We start from the raw sequence: 16,501 nt of genomic DNA, 5'->3' as shown, positions 1-16,501 counted from the left end.
ACATTGTAGGTCTGTGAAGAACAGAAGTGTGAAGAGGAGGTCTTCCCTTTGGCCATGAATTACCTGGACCGCTTCTTGGCTGGAGTCCCCACTCCTAAGACCCACCTGCAGCTCCTGGGTGCTGTCTGCATGTTCCTGGCCTCCAAGCTCAAGGAGACCATCCCGCTGACGGCCGAAAAGTTGTGCATTTACACCGACAACTCCATCAAGCCTCAGGAGCTGCTGGTAACGACTGTCCCTTTCTCCCTTCCTTTCATCTTGTCCCTCTTCGAGCTCTCTCCTGGACTCTTATGCTTCTACCCTCTGTTCCAAACAAATTCTTAGGATGCAAAATTGCCCACCACTGGAATTTTCATAACTTACGGAAGATACCTCTTAAAATGAGATCTTTTGTGTTCCTACTGTGTGTGTGCGGGACACTGCTAAGAAGTACTGAGGCTACATCCACGAATAAGATCTTCAAGGAAATTTGTACTGGTGAAATTTATTTGCAGTTGGGCGTGTGTGAGTGCCTGCCTGTGTATGAGTGAATGTAAGGGAGGCACAAAACACTATGATAATATTTTAATAAAATTCCAAATTTTCAATCACTGAATTCTGAGACAGTAGTTCCACTTCCCACATGATAGGAATGTGTCGTGGTGTGTCCCCTAAGAACCGAGAGTTCAAAGGTAGTACGTTCTGTATGTAAAGTCTCAAGATACCTACACATAGTAGCTGTTCACTAAATATCAGCTCACCAACTTTTGAGCAAAGTAAAAATGTGGCCCTCATTGGAGGAATCTGAGGCATAGGTTCCTGCCTTCAGTGGGGCTGTGACCTCTGTACAATCCTAGGGGTCCTGTCTTGACTGATTTTCTGCCAGCAAACCTTTTCCCACCCAATCTAACTCTTTTCCCCTGCAGCTTCACACTTAAGACGTCCATATTGCAGCAGTGGAATGGTAGTGCGGCTCAGAGGCCCACCTTCAGTGATCTGCACACCTTTCTTTGCAATGTTTAAAAAAGGGGACCCCTCTTACCACCCTTTCCCCCTCCTTACTGGCAAGGCCTGGGCAAAGTCTGCAGAGCTGATTGGCTGCTAGACTGCTTTTTGTGAGAGGTCTTCCCTTTCTGGAGCTGTGCTGCCATCTAGTGGCAGACATGTGCAAGGATGGGGGAGGAATTGCCTAGAATGTAGAGGGGCATGAATGACTTCACCTTTGAACCGCTGCCAGATTTCAGCTGCTTCTGGTTTGCTTTGAGAGGCCCAGAAAGGTGCTTTCTTCTGGGAGATCTGCTTCCTTTAATAATGGTACAAGTGGTTTATACTCACATTCCCCTGTGAGAAGGAAGGGCTGGAATTTCAAGACATTTTAGGAGACAAGTTTAGTAGTCTATCAGGGATTTTTTTTTCTTTTTTTTCTTTTTTTATTCCAACCCTCTGTAAAAAGCCAAGACAGTCTTTAAACTTATTTTTAAAAATTGTTGGAATTGGCAATCAGTCTGTATTTCTCATGGGAGACCAGAAAAATGAATTTTCATGTGGTTCATTCGCTGCAACATGATGGTGGACTGAGACATTCTTCAGGGACATCTGGTTTTTCCAGGACCAGCCAGGCTAATTTATGTTCCATTGTCCATCTCTTGCCCCTAGAAGTTGGGGTCTTGAGGAGTCCTCCTGTTTCACAAGTGGAAAAGCTGAGGCCCAGGGAAGTTAATCAGCTCAGGCCATACAGTCAGTGGCGTAGGAGGAAGGCTGGGGCTCTGGCTGCCACCCTAGCAAGTGGAAAAGAGTGTTTTTTAGGGAATGGCACACTGATGAACTGGGATCTGCCTCTCATGCTTTGAAGGTGATCAAGTGATAGGCCATTTTTCCTCAGATTACACATTTTTAAGTTTTTTTTTTTTTTTTTTTTTTTTTGGCTTGTTTCCCTTGGGACACAATTCCCTAGAAGTATCTCAATAAGGGAAAGAAGAAAGGTTTTTTTTTTTTTTCCTTTTTGGGCTGCTAGTGAAAGTCCTTAAAGAGATGGGGTTATATCGATCCCCCACTCCTCCCCGCCTTTACACTAAGGGATCTGTGACCCTGGACAAGCACCTTCGCCTTGCCCCAGATTACCTCCAGCTGCACAGTGGGGTCGCTAATGCTGCACAGTAGGATTGCTAATGACCTTCCTGGTCCTTCAGTCTTCAGTCGTGTTGGCAAAGGCCTGTGAAACATTTAGGTGAAAGGGTGCTCTGTGGTGGAGTATCATTGCCCCAAGATGTCTGCTTTATGTGTCTAGGGGAGAGTTTTAACAGCAGAAAGAAAAATGGTACTTTTTGGCACCAACTACAAGCAAGCTAATTGGTTGCCAAGGATTTAGGCCAAGGAACCTTATTTCGAGCATTATCTGTGTGCATCATTTTTCCACGAGGATTAAAAAGACTATTAATCCAGTGATGGAGACATATACAATAAATTCCTCCCAAAGGGCCACAATGACCTTGGCAGTATCTTACTGTAGGTTCAACTTTCTGGGTGGGCGGGTAATAGCATTGCATGGAAGTCAGAGTTGGGTGAGGGGTGGGGGAGCTGGAGAGGAAAAGAAATAGAAGTAGAATCTTGGCAACTGCTACCTGGGCTCTCATTATTTTCAGTGGAGCCTGACATTTGAAGCATAAGAGCCGTCAGCAACTTCAAAGCTTTAGGGGCACTTTGACAAATGGGCCGCCTTACAATCTAGCGGCGTCCTAATGAGCATCATTAAATCTGGTCTGAATCCCACCCCTCCCATCCCCCAGTCCCTTCAACACCAGGTCAGCCTGTGGGTTTTATACTCTTCTCCCTTCCCCATCAGGAGTGGGAGCTGGTGGTGCTGGGGAAGTTGAAGTGGAACCTGGCTGCTGTCACCCCTCACGACTTCATTGAGCACATCCTGCGCAAGCTGCCGCAGCCCAATGAGAAGTTGCCTTTGATCCGCAAGCATGCGCAGACCTTCATTGCTCTGTGTGCCACTGGTAGGAGCAGGCCTGAGCGGGGTGGGGGCGGGGGCTGAAGAGCCCCGTGAGCGCTGGGTGGTGTGGGCAAGGGGAGGCAGACTGGGGCACTCGCTTCCACGGGTTTGGGGTTTAAGGGAGGGGTGGCCCCGAGTAATCTAGAGTCCAAGGTTTCATTCCTGGGCTGTATTTTCTTTATCTGAGCTGGCATATTCTTTCTCTGCTAAACTCATAAATGGTTTATGAGGACAGGTGTGTAAGGGCAAAAAAAAATAGTGCCTGTTTAAATATTCTTTATGATGCTAAAGTGCTCTTTGAAGATTATATGTACTGCTCTCTGGTAGTTTTTAAATCTTTAATCTTTTGAGGAAAAGGATGGCTTGGAGGTAAGCCCAAGAGGAACTTTGGGGGGTGGGGGCGAATACAGGTGAAAGGAGCACTGTCAAGATAAATATGCTGCCTGCTGTGATAAGTGGTGAGGGAGGCCAAAGGAATTCTTTTTACTGTAGGGCATTATTGCCTCCTAGCTGTTCTCTCTCTGCTCGGTGGGGGAGTGAACCTGATTTGCTTTTCAGCAAGGACTCACTTTCTGAGTGCTGGATTCTGATGCCCTCCAAGTTCTGCTATTTTGACTTCTGTTGCAGCTTTAACAGAGCAGTGGCAACTGGGTTTTTCACGTTAACACCTTTCCACTCACCATGTGGGATCCTGCAATTGATACATAGTTCTTATTGGCCCATTTGCTTTGCCTTTTCCTAATAAACTAAGGGCAGTGTGGTTTGATACTGTCTTCATTAAACTGAACCTTGACCAGTTTCTGTCTTCTCAGAGGTAGTGGCCATGGGAGAGAACCTGGAACCTTAAGCCTCCAGGGGAGGGATGTTAGGAGTTCATATTTTCACACTCAGAAATGTTAGGTAAAGATCTAACAGACCTTTTGTGGGGTGGGGGAGGGGAACAAATGGGGCAGCGAGTTCAGCTCGTTTGCTAAGTATGAATTGCATAGGTGGAACTGGGGGTTAAGTCTGTCAATAACTTGTTACATGTTATTTGTCAGTATGTACAGGGGATCTTATAATATGCTATAGTGTATATATTTGGTGTTTACAGTCAAAAGGTCAGGCTTTGCTACTTACCATTGGGTGACCTTGGACAGGCGCCTTAACCCCTCTGGACCTCAGCTTCTTCATGTGCAAAACGTGCCCGTTGAATCACAATCCTTTTTAGGGTGGTTAGGAAAAGGAGTATCGGAAAGAGGGTATACAAGGAAGTACTTCGTAAACCAAGAAACGTATAGGACGGTGTACGGCGGTACTAATTGTGAAAATGCCACCATCTCCAATTTTAAGCGTTCCGATGGAGATGGATATGGTTACTTTTCCAGCTGCCCTCATCCAGTTCCTGTAGGACACCTGTGCTCTGCCTTTGCTGGTTTGAATGGAGGATTCCGTGCCACCCGCATTTGGTTTCAGGGCTCAAGATTCCTCTCACCGGTTTTCTTTAGTCCTTCCCTTCCAGGTCCAGACCGTCCTCGATTTGTGTGTGCGTGCCCTGTGCCCCTTTGTGGGGGAGTTAGCTGCCCTTCCTGCAGCCCTGACGGCCATTCTTCACAGCCCCCGTGGACCCTTGCTGTCTTTCACAGTAGCTATTCTTCTGCTTCCTCCCATCTCCTGCTGTCTGTCTGGCCTGGGCCCTAGAGGTCAGGTCTCATTGACCTGTCATTTTGTCTCCCAGGCCCTGCTGTCCCTTTCCCTTCCCTTGTCGTGATTTACTGTGGAGGGGAGGGAGTCAACCAGTCCTTTTTTCTCTGGCCCTAGGACAGCTGACCCTCTCCCAAGCTCCCCCATTGCCCAGCTGTTGATAGCCAGAGTCCTGCTTTGACCTTGTCTCTTGACTGCCACATCTTTTGGGGTCTGTCCACCCATTCTTCCTCTCTGATCTCTGAATGGTGTAGGGCTGGTGGGTGGAATTATGCAGTCATGGGCAGTTCCTCAGATTCTGTAAAGGATCAGTCCCTAAAATTGGGGATTCCATCCCCCACTTCTGGTCTTCTTGCCCAGATCCTTGGGGCGGCTGCCAACTTTGGGGCCAGAGTGGGAGCCTGGAATTAAGGAACTGAGGACAGAGGTCTGAGCGGGGGGTGGGCAGAGGAAGTCATAAAGACTGCCTTTTGGGAGACTTGAGCTGGCTTCTGGCAGGGTGTGGGGACGGATAGGAGGAAGAATTGCTTCTCACCAAATGAAAAACCATGCGCCAAGTACTAATAAGCCTTAGGTGTGTGTGGACTGGTCACAGCAGAGGGAGGTTCTCAGAAGTGTCCTGCGTCTAGAAAGGATGTGCCTGTCTTGTGACGCATTTCTTTCCCTGATCTGCCCTTGAGTTGGTATGAGTGTCGTATCGTACAGAATCCCCACTGCGTGGATGTTTATGCAGTCGGCCTGTCAGCGTAAAAGCCATGGGCTCCCTTTCTTGGAGGAAAGCACCTCCAGTTAGATGAGATTCCACATTTTGGGGCCAGGGTGTGACAGATGGATGAGTGCCTAAGACTGTCTGGCGAGTAGCAAGCACGAGATAACAGAACCACAGGTAGGTGACACCAAGTCCCTCCAGCCCGTTCCTTACACGACACACCTCTCTCCCCCCAATCCTGGATCTTCTGCCCTGGAGCTGAAGGAGCACCTGCAGCCAAGGTCTGGAGGCCCATGAGGTTCCAGAAGGGGTGGTAGCCAGTCCTCAGGCTGCGTGGCTGGTCTTTAGGAAAAGCTGGTTGTGAAAGAGCTGGCAGCGGCTGTGCATTCTGCGGAGAGCGTATGTGTGTGTGAAAGGGGAAGGCAGAGAGCTGGAGAGCACAGAGGGGCCTGAAAGAAGGGTAGTCTCACTTTTCAGGGCTGGAAGGTAAGATGGTGGCAAGACAGAGAGATGTCCTCTTTCCCTTCCCTGCTCAGCCCAACTTGGCGTCTGTAAGAGAGAATGCCTAAAACTGCCTGGTATTCCTTTCTGAGCTGTCCTGGTCAGTTGGGGGTGTGGGCGAGGTCTTCATAACCACCAGCATTCCCTTTCCTAGGGCTTTGATCCTGGGGCAGCAGAGCTGAGCCTCACCATGCCCGTGGATGTAGCTCTCATGGCGGAGCCCCCAGCCCCAGGTCTGCAAATGAGACAAGTAGACCATCTGAGATTACTCAGTGTCTCACCTTGGCGTTTGATGCATACCATGCTCAAAGGATGATTGCAGTCAGTCTAGAAGAGCCGATGGCATTGAGTTTGAACTTTGGGTGGGGGTGAGGGAGCAGGTACTTAACCTCCTTACCCATGGCACCCACATCTCCAAGCTCTTTTGCCTAGGAGCTCCACCTCAAGATGCTTCCCTTAGCTGTTTGCACCACACACAGGAGAGCCCCGCTCCTGGCCCCAGGTTCCCATCTCCTTGGCCTGAGCTCCAGAGGTGATGATAACCGTGTGCTCTCCCAGCCCTCCTGGCTTTACGGAAAGGTGTCTCATGACTTTCCATCACCAGGTATAATAATTACAGCAAAACAGTGGAGACCCAGAGAGGGTAGATGGCTTGGCCCCTGATCCAGAAAGGGAGGTTTCCAGGAAGGAAGTACTGAAACCACCTTTCTGTCTGTGAGTCTCTAGCTCCCTCCACAGCTCAGAGGTCATGGGGCTGAGGGGAAGTGGTGTGTTGAACCGGGAAGAACCCGGAGTCTCAGTTCTTCTGTTAAGTGTGCCTGTGGAGACAGGCAGTGTCACGGGCTGTCTCACTTCCCATCTGGCTGTAAGATGAATGAGGAGTAGGCTGCTTGACTTTCTCTAGCCACCTCCCACCTCCTTCCTCCCAGGCCTTTGGAGTTAAAATGACATTAGTTTGTCATGGCAGTCCTGAGCCACAAGGACAGCGTGTGCTGAACTTATTCTGGGGGTGGCAGGAGTGTGCCGCGGCCTCGGACTCCTTCGTTGGCCAGTGAGCACCCTGAGTTCTGGCCTTTTAAACTTCCACCTGACTGCAGGTTAGAGGAGGGGGAGAAACTGGAAAGTACCCCGTTGGGACGTTCTGCTTCTCCAGCCTCAGGACAAGTGTCTGTCTTCCCCTAGTGGTGAATAGAAGCAACGCAGGCGCTCTTGTACTTAAAGGCCTTGGGCCACCAGAGCCCAAACCGTCTGCTAAACTTAACCCGCAGGGCCATGGAGTCTGGTTTTAGACCAGTGTAGCTCAGATCTCTTTTTTCAGTGAAGTCTTACCAAGATGTGCAAATTCCAAGCTGACGAATATGGAGCATTTCTCACTGCCATTGCCCAGATGAAGGAGCCCAGTGGGGCCGAAGGAAGTCCCACGGTGTCCCTGAGAAGTGAGGCAGCTTGTGCAGGTCACACAGCTTGCTGGAACCGTGGCTGGAACTAGCACCCATCTCTTTGATCCCTGAGCCAGGGCTGTTTTGGGGCTTTTCTTCCGCTTCCGATAGGAAAGAGGGCCCTGTATTCCTCAGTGGGGTGTGGGAAATGACCCTGAAGAGTATTCACCTCCTGGTAAGTTATAAAGAGCCCTGGCTCCAGAGTCCCAAAGCTTTAATCTTAACCCCAGGCTTAGCATTAAACATTAGAAGAGTCACTTAACCTTTCAAGATTTCATTGATTCATCTATAAAAGACAGTGTTTTGAAATAGGTAAATTTTAGATTGTTTTTTATTAATACTTCACCATCACTACTACATGGACGAGCAGGCAGACAGCCCCAGAGCTGCCTCTGCTCGTCCGTAGAGCCAGATTCCCCTCGAGTGTGCCCCTTGCCCCCACCACCTAACCAGGAGCAGGAGGTTATGCCAGAGGCTTCTAGTGAATGGGCGTTATTCCTTAGCTCTGGGTAAACCACACCTGAATGTGGGCAGCACTGGGAAGAGAGTTGCCACCATCTGTCTTTCATTCAATGTATGCTTGTGACCACTTTCTGTTCCTCTGTGGGACCTCAGTTTCTGCCACTCTTGACAAACCAGAAGGAGGCTTAAGGGACTTGATGAGGTCATTTCTGAGACACAGCCACAACCGATAGTGAAATATTCTCCAGGCGGCGCAGAGCACTCGTGCTCTCCGGCCTCAGCACTCTCAGCCTGCTCTCGGCATCTGCCTGCCGCCCGGGGACACTGGGCACCTTTCTCCGTGCCCCTGCTGAGCGGACTCTCCAACAGTCAAAGTCGCCCATCTCAATTCCACAGGAGTTTCCAGTGGTAGCGGTGCTGGTGGCAGCTGACAGATTGCTTACCCTGAGCCAGGCACTGCTTTCACTTGGATTGTTTTATTTAATCCTCAGAACAACCCCATGAGGTAGGTATGATTATCATCCTTATTTGCAGGAGAGAAAACAGGCAGAGAGAGGTCAGGAACGTGCGCATCTTCACACAGCTAGCTGTAGGTGGGAGGACTCAGCTCCAAGTACTCCATCTTCCAGTTCTTGGAGGTTCTTGGCCTTACTATTCAAATCCTACCCATCTCCTTGAGGAGTCCTCCTAAGTAGCTCCACTGCTCCGATCCACTCGAGCACTTGCTTTCTTTGAGAAGTTTCTTTAGAAGTTACCCATGTAGTTTGTGCCTAGCTATTCAGAGTGTACCATGCTATGCTGCATTACTGTGTTTTACATCTTGGGGGAGCCATCCACATTGTCTAGAACAGGGAGGAACATGTCATAGTAACTTGATCAGAATGGATCACTGGCCAGTTAATTGCTTCTCACTCTGCTTCAGGAGAAGGACGGGATCTTAGGAAGTTAAAACATCTTACCTTTCCATGTGGGCGGCCAAGGGTGAGGACAGAACCTCACCCTGAGTATGCCTTCTGTACTAAGATTCAGCTTCTTGGCATTTTTGACCAAGACACTCACATTTCTGAGAGATTTTCACTCGTTTTTTATTTACTAAAGTAAAAGTAGTTTTAAAAGAGAATTTACAAAATTTTATTTCCCCCATCTAACAGTAGAAAATTTATGTGCATTTTCTGTGTATCTTCCTAGTTCGTCCCTATGCATGTGTGTACACGTATTTACATGTTTGTGAAAAGTTGTGATATTGATTAGAGTACCCATGCATGGTTTTCTGCTCTCCCTCATCCCAGTGGATGTGGTCAGCTTTTCTCAATCCAGTTACATAGCCAAAGTTTTAAGGTTTCCAGGAATGGCGGCATAGGTTGGGTGGAACTTTCCATGGGTAAGTGTGGGGGTTGGCTAACTAGATCTAGTGCAAGGACACCGCCCTTCAGATGTTTCATTCTAGTGTTTTTTCTGCTCTGTTTCCTCGACCAGCGGAGAAGGGGGTGTCTCTGCGGTTGTTCTGGGTAGCCCCTGATACCATGCAAAAGGAGCAGTGCTCTCTGAGCAGAGATGAACTGTGACTCTGCTGGCCCATGGGAGCTGTGCTATATTCTGTTGTCTCTTCCTTGTTTTTTTTTTTTTCCTTGGGAGTCAATCTTATTCCAGATCCTTGACTAAAAGCAAATTAGAGCTGGACGGCACCTAGGAGATTAGCCAGCCTAATATCTTTAAACTTTTTGGCCTAAACCATGAAGAAAGAAATACATTTTATATCACAACTCAGGATACACACACACAGGTACACCAGACTGATACAAAAGTTTCTCAAAATGATATTTACTCTTACTACATGCAGTATTTCCTGATACTTTCTATCCTGTTCTGTTCCATTAAACAACAACAAAAAATGTTGGTCGTGACCCACAGAGGAATTTCATGACCCATCAATGAATTGCAACTGGAAGTTAGAAAAAGGCTGCTCTAACCCTACCCCTTATTAGACAAATAGGATTGCAGGCGCTCAGAGGGAGAAGGTAACTTGTCCAGTCCCACAGTCTGGACCTGGCTTTTTGGTGCTGAGGTTGCCTCCCGTCTGACTAAGCAGAGCTGGGCAGTTGCTCAGGGCTCCAGAGGAGGCCACTAGTCTGCTGCCATACAGAGTGGCAGAGGAGCGGTGCAATGGTTAGTCCTCACCACGGGAGCACTCTATCCAGTCTGTGCTACTCTGAGGTGCCAAGAGGCAGCCATGTTTATGCACACGGTGCTCCCCAGTTCTGGGGAACAGGAAACAGTTCTAAAACTGTTTTAGAACTGTTTAGAACAGGAAAACTACCCTCAGGGTTTTCCAGTCAAAACAAGAAGGGATGTATAGTCCTCTGGGCAACTCTAGTGCCTACCTCTGTACTCCAGGACCACCCATATGTACCCACTAGCTTCCAGAAGTTAATTAATTTCCTAAAAATAGGAGTTGGTTTTACATGCAGTGGGATGACGAAGATAGGCATGTGTGTGGTGTGCTTCCTGGTCTGAGGCCTGGGCAGAGGGAAGGGAGGCCAGCGGTACCCTCCTGCCCTTCCCTGCCAGATGCTCCCACCCAGGCCTGGCGGGCCCAGGGCCAGGGGCTGGCTGCCTCCTCTGCATTATGAATGTCACAGAGGGAAGCTAATGAGGTTATTGGGCAGGGAAACACTCCTGTGACCCCCTGTGGAAGAGACCTACAGCAGAGCAGGAGGCAAGGAGGCTAGCTTTGTCACTGTCCGTGGGGATGGAGAAGGCACTGGAGGAGTTAGTGGACAGCAGGCTTTGGGCAGAACATAATCCATGTCCCTCAAGTGGTAGAAATGCAAAGAACCAAGGAGACAAACAGACCATCAGACGGCCAGGCCTGCTCTGTTCATGGGATTCAGCCGAGATGGGAGTGAGGTATGTGCATGGGTCAGTGATCTGGTGGTGTTTCCAACACCACTGACTTGATGCTGGACAGTGGGGTCACTGATAAAAGTGTTTCCGTGGACTATGTTCTAATAAGGCATTGTATAGGAAGAAGAGGAAATACTAGGTTGAACTGTTTTTGTAGGTTCAGCCTAATGTTTGTGCTATAAGTTGGAGTGCATCCCATGTCTACCCCTTGTACCTCTCCTTCCACTTCTACATATGGCAGATTTACTACTACATATGGCAGATTTACTAGAGTAATGCTAACACCAGAGGTAGCACGCCCCAGGACTGTTAGGGTGGGTGATGAAACTGTAACCTCTGTAACATAGCAACACAGGGTAGGGAAGGCTCAGAAGTCTCAGGTTTCTTCTTCACACGTTAGGGTAATAACTATGTGTACCTTTTATGGCTGATGTATGGATTAAACTAGATATAACGAAGGTACTGTACGTATCGGTAGGTGGTAGCTGTTAGCAGGAGTGAGGTGCGGGTGTCCTTATGTCCCCCTGATGGACAGAGCAATGGCTGATCTTGGCCACCCAGCCACTTTGGGGGAGTGCTCAGAGGAAACCAAGGTGTCTGAGCTCCCAGCAGAGCCCTCTAGTGCACAGGAGCATCCTCTATATTTGCACGTGGAGAAGTGCAAGTGGAGAGGGTTTGGGCCCCTCACATTTACCCTCATTTTATGCTTTTTTTTTTTTTTTTCCCCTAGCGAACCACTTTTTCTTTCCAGCCAGAAAATGGTTCTTTTTTTTTTCAGGCCCAAGAGCCATAAAATCTAAACCAGCTCCTCCATCTGATTAGGGTGCAGTGGCTGACCTTGGGCTCTTGGTTAGATTCCTGTGTGTTCTCCTAATGCCCAGATGGTCCTCGGCATGGGGCTAGAAGTTAGGGATTGTGTGAAACTTGGCCCTCATCACCCCATCCCTTCCATGGCTGCCTGTCTCACTTCACTACCTTTATTAAAATAAAATTGTCTTGTGTTGTTTGGGGCCATAGTAGTCCTTGCTCCCTGTCCAGAAAATATGGCAAAGTCACATCAGGGTTATCATTTTCATAACATTTTACCAGCTTGTACTTGTCCCTCCTTCCAACCTCTAGAGCCCTTGGTTTTTCTCACTTGGATGGCACAAGGGTTATCTGTACTGGTCTCAGACCTACTTTGCTTTTGCCATCACCCCCAGAGGGGACTGTGTCTCATTCGCCATTCTGCCCCAGCAGAGCCAGAAACCCCTCACAGGATTGTGTGACTGAGGGTTTGAGGACCTGAGTTCTCTGTGAATTCACGGTGTGCACTATACCTTCTCTGCCTCAGTCTCTTCAGTTTAAAGAAAGGATGTCCTATGAAGAAAAGACTCAGCTGGTTGTGCCTGTAGAGTCAGGGCCACTTGTGCAGCTGACCCATCGCCATCTTCTTTCTGGGTATCTTTAGACTGGATCCCAGTCCTTCCTGTGCCCTGACCTTCTTCCTCTTGTTTTCACAGACTTTAAGTTCGCCATGTACCCACCATCGATGATTGCAACTGGAAGTGTGGGAGCTGCCATCTGTGGGCTCCAGCAGGATGAGGACGTGAGCTCTCTCACTAGTGATGCCCTGGTGGAACTGCTGGCCAAGATCACTAATACAGATGTGGTAGGTGGCGGCTAGCCTCTTGGTTAAACACCAGACATCTCTTTTCTCAGCTCAGGGAGAGACCGTTGGTTTGATGATGATGTGTCAGAGGTATTTTTCTTGTCGGTTTCTGTTTTCGAAGATCAACATCAAGGTGGTACAAAATCTAGCAGGTGAGGCCGCCTCCTAAGGTTTCAAAAGCCTGTGTGCCATAAAATAGAGAAAACTTAGCAAGCAGATACAAGGGGGAAGGGGAAGGCTGGTTGATGATTTTCCTTTACGATGTGGGCTTCTCGTTGGGTCTATATTATCCTTTCATTTCCATTTCTGTACACGTTAGGCTGCCTCTCCTCCAGAGCCTCGAGCCTTCATATCTTCTCACACTAAAGCTGGAAGGCACAGAGAGGAGCAAGAATCTGCCTGGAAGGGAGTGGAGACACAGGAGGTGCCCTACCATGAGAATAGGTCCAGCCTTGACAAACTGCTCAAACCTGCCTGTCCCTCACTTCCCTTTTGTTCAGTGTGGTAATGAATTAATAAGCACTTTGAAAAGAATAAAGTGCCATACAAATTCAAGGAACTATTATTAGCTGTAGATTTTTCCATGCCGAGTGCCCTGTGGAAGGCCCAGAGGCTGTAATTCTGGTTGCCAGAATTTGAAGCTCCTTAGAAGAAAGGATTTGAGTCAGACCAGGGTCAAGTGAGGCTCTTATTCAGTTGGTAGGAAATTGCAGTCCTTAAAAGGTCTGAGCCAAGGTGGTTCTGAGAGGTCAGGGAGGTGCAGAGGGCTGAGGTAGCCAGCTTTGGGGAGCGGGCAGCGGCAGCAGCAGAGGCAGAGCAGAGCTGGGACTAGAACCTGGAAGCTCTGATGCCCGGTCTGGGAACTTTGCACTCCACCCTTGCTGCAGCTGTGGGATCTTTTTGTTTGAAAAAGCCTTTTGGTTTAAAGGCAACTTGAGAAAGGGGTGTCAGTGCTGAGGCCTTCGTGAGTCACCATGGAGAGGCTCAGGAATGCAGGGGAACTTCATGATGGCCCCTCTGGGTGTTCCAGGGGGATTCTGAATGCTCTGCCGTGGGAATATACTGAATTAAGGGATAATGTGGTTGACAAGCCTGTGGCTAATGCCTCCACCCCTGACGCTGAGCAGAAGGTTGAACCTCAGAGAGCCTAAGGCTGCAGCTTACTGCCTTTCTCACCCACCCACCTTGCCTTAGCATTTATGACTATCTGCAGGAAATGGTGCAAGGAAGTGTTGAAGGGTATGATGGAACAAACCCGGGTCCTCCTCTGAAACAGGTTTACATCTGCTGTTATGTTAATGTGCTGGCTCCAAAGCATAGGCTTTTAAAACATGGTTTCCAAAAATACAGATTGAAAAGACCCCTCCAGTGCAGCTTCAGGTGAAGAATGCTTTTTGAATTTTTTAGAGGTAGATCTTGGACAGAACCTAACATTTATAGAAAAGGTATATTTCCTTCCTTTTCTGAATATATCCTGTTAAGACTGCCTTGCAATAGGGACTCCCAACCAGCTTAAGACAAAGCCCTTCCTCCACCCCAGAGACAAAAATGTCAGTGAGGAGAGTTTGAGCCCCAGGCATTGTAACCTCTTTCAGACATTTATAGACCCACTCTGACTGGCTGATTGCCCCACTGGTTCAGTCTCCAGCCTTCTTCCATATCTGTTTGTCGCCCCTTATTGATTTCAAATGAACAGAGGTCACTCCTGGGGTACCACCAAGGCTCTTGGCTGTGCCTTGCTTTCGAAGACTGCAAACGGGCCTCTCATATCACACTGGAGAGACTGCTTGCTCTTTTCAGATACTACGTAGCTGGTCCATTCAAGTCACTTTGTTAAACGGATACAAAACCAGCTCAGAGTTCTCCTCTAAATCTCAGCCATTAAACTGGAGATGCATAGACATGCCTCTTTCTCACTGGTGGTCCAGGGTTAATCATTTTAGTATTAAAAACCAAGCATGAACACAGTAGAATATAAAATTCATACCACTTTTTCAGATAGCCGTTTGAGATCTCAGTAAGTTCCAGGCCTACCTTTGGGCCCCAGAGGCTTGCTCACTCTCTCACTAGGAATGTTCTTAGTGGAAAGCCTTGAGCAGCACCGGGCCTGGCTATGTGTGTGTGCCTGACTTCCAGTTGCTAAATCCCTTCCCATCCATCATCAACCTGTGTTCTCTGAAGAGCTGAAGCTCAAAGAGTAAAGGAAAATGTAAGGACTAGAATTTAGAATGCATTAGCTTTTGGACGGAAGTGAGTTTTACTTCTTGAGCTCTGCTTACCATTTCGTGAGTCGAGAAATGGTGAACTTTAAGCAGTTACTCTCCATTCATTTCTAGAAGTATTTGTTGAAGGCCCATTTATTGCAGACTATTGCATTGTGAACAAGTATAAGAGATGAGCAAGGCATGGACTCAAGGCTCCGTGGTAGGAGTTGGGGTGGGTGGGTAGTGCATGGAAAATAAAATAGGGGTTTCCCGCCTTTTAAGGAATTTAGCAACTGTATGAAGAATCAAGAATAAACTATGTAAAACCCTAGTAACCGAAGATCATAAACGAATGAATGCTAAGTAATGTGTTAGGAACTATAAATGCAGCAGGAAATCCATTCAGGAAGGTGCTTACCAGGCCTAACGTAAAATGCCAGGCCTCCCAGCAGAGTAAAGTTGATGCTAGAAAATGTCCTTGGAATGGTGAAACTAAATGAGGTAGGTACATGCAGTGGAATATTATTCAACCTTAAGAAGTGGAGTTCTGATACATGCTATAACATGGACGAACCTTGAAAACATGCTAAGTGAAATACACCAGATATACAAAAAGACAAATATATAATTCCACTTACACGTGGTACCTGGAAAGGTCAAATGCATAGAAACAGAAAGTGGAATGGAGGTTAGCAGGGCCTAGGGGGTGGGGGGCATGGGGAGTTATTGTTTAATGAGTATGGCCTTTCAGTTTGGGCTGTTGAAAAAATTCCAGAGGTAGAAGAGTGGCAATGGTGGCATGACAAATTAAATGTACTCGGTGCCATTGTATACTTAAAAACAATCAAGAAGTAGTCTACAGCCATGCCACCCTGAATGTGCCCGATCTCGTCTGATCTCGGAAGCTAAGCAGTGTCGAGCCTGGTTAGTACTCAGATGGGAGACCACCTAGGAAGACCAGGTGCTGTAGGCGTTAACAAAATAAAAAAAAAATAAAAAATAAAAAAAAGATCAAGAAGGTAAATTTTATGTTATGCATATTTTGTCACAATGAAACATACGTAGGCACACATACACATATACATACAGTGTCTCAGGCCGCACTGTGAAATGCCCATAGGTTTGCGTTGAGCTTTTCCATGGGGAAGTCAGGCACACAGGACAGCATTTTGCCCCACTGGCTCTAATACTCTGAATGGGAATCAGGAGTCCTGCAGTCCTGCCTGCCCCACGCTCCTTGTTATTTGCGGTTTCTTTAAGCTTGGTGTTCGCTATGCAGGGATGGTCAGGGATCAGACCGTTGAAACAGGGTCCCCTTGATTGGTTTGAGACAGCCGGACGACTTTTTCTGGCTCCCTGGCCAGCGGCAGATAGCTTTGATAGGAGGGACCCATGCAGCTCTGAGAAAGTTGGTCTTTGTTGCTCCCTCTGGTTGCCAAAATAAACCGGAACGCTTCATTCCAAAGAGAAAGCTGAGTGAGAAGCCTGACAGTTTTACAGGGAATAAAAGTCTCAGAGGGTGGTATATTTTAAGTACTTTTTCCTTCCACTCATAAGTGTTGCTAAAAACAGATGCCAGCTAGAGAGGCAGCTCTGGCTTTTGGAGGAACCTCTACCGGGTTTCCGTTGCCAAGGGTAAGTTTGAGAGGAGGAATCGGCTGTCCTGGTTCCCCAGTGAACCTTTCCCCAGGCAGAATTGGGGTTCCTCTTCCGTCCCCTGGGCACTCTGCTCGTGCCATGTGCCAGCGTTTATCTCACTGTTCACTTGTCTATAGAACCTCTTGAACAGGACCCAAGTTTTACTCGGCTCTTTCTTCAGAGCCCCTGGCAGAGTCATTGGGGAATGATGCTAAAGATGGGGGAGGGAAGGAGGAAGGAAGGGATGGAGGACAAAGGGTGGGCAGATGGGTTTCAAGTGTGTTTCTAATCCTTTGGTTTCTCCAGGTCTTTTCGAAAAGCTATATATTTAAC

General features: G+C 48.0%; 1 protein-coding gene and 1 pseudogene across 1 annotated transcript in view; both read left to right on the top strand.

Annotated features, from left to right (window-relative positions):
- The window catches only part of CCND2 (cyclin D2), a 31,677-nt gene that overhangs the window by 2,240 nt on the left and 12,936 nt on the right, over window positions 1–16,501 (top strand). The window contains exons 2-4 of the mRNA XM_011361804.2: window positions 10–225; window positions 2,822–2,981; window positions 12,178–12,326. Coding sequence (XP_011360106.1) covers window positions 10–225; window positions 2,822–2,981; window positions 12,178–12,326 — 525 coding nt within the window. The remainder of the gene's footprint in view (window positions 1–9; window positions 226–2,821; window positions 2,982–12,177; window positions 12,327–16,501) is intronic.
- LOC111740975 lies at window positions 15,385–15,503 on the top strand (annotated as a pseudogene).

This window comes from Pteropus vampyrus, unplaced genomic scaffold (genome assembly GCF_000151845.1).
Source record: "Pteropus vampyrus isolate Shadow unplaced genomic scaffold, Pvam_2.0 Scaffold70, whole genome shotgun sequence".
Lineage (NCBI taxonomy): Eukaryota > Metazoa > Chordata > Mammalia > Chiroptera > Pteropodidae > Pteropus > Pteropus vampyrus.
The sequence above is the reverse complement of the archived record's forward strand: the minus strand, read 5'-3'. Positions and strand labels throughout refer to the sequence as shown.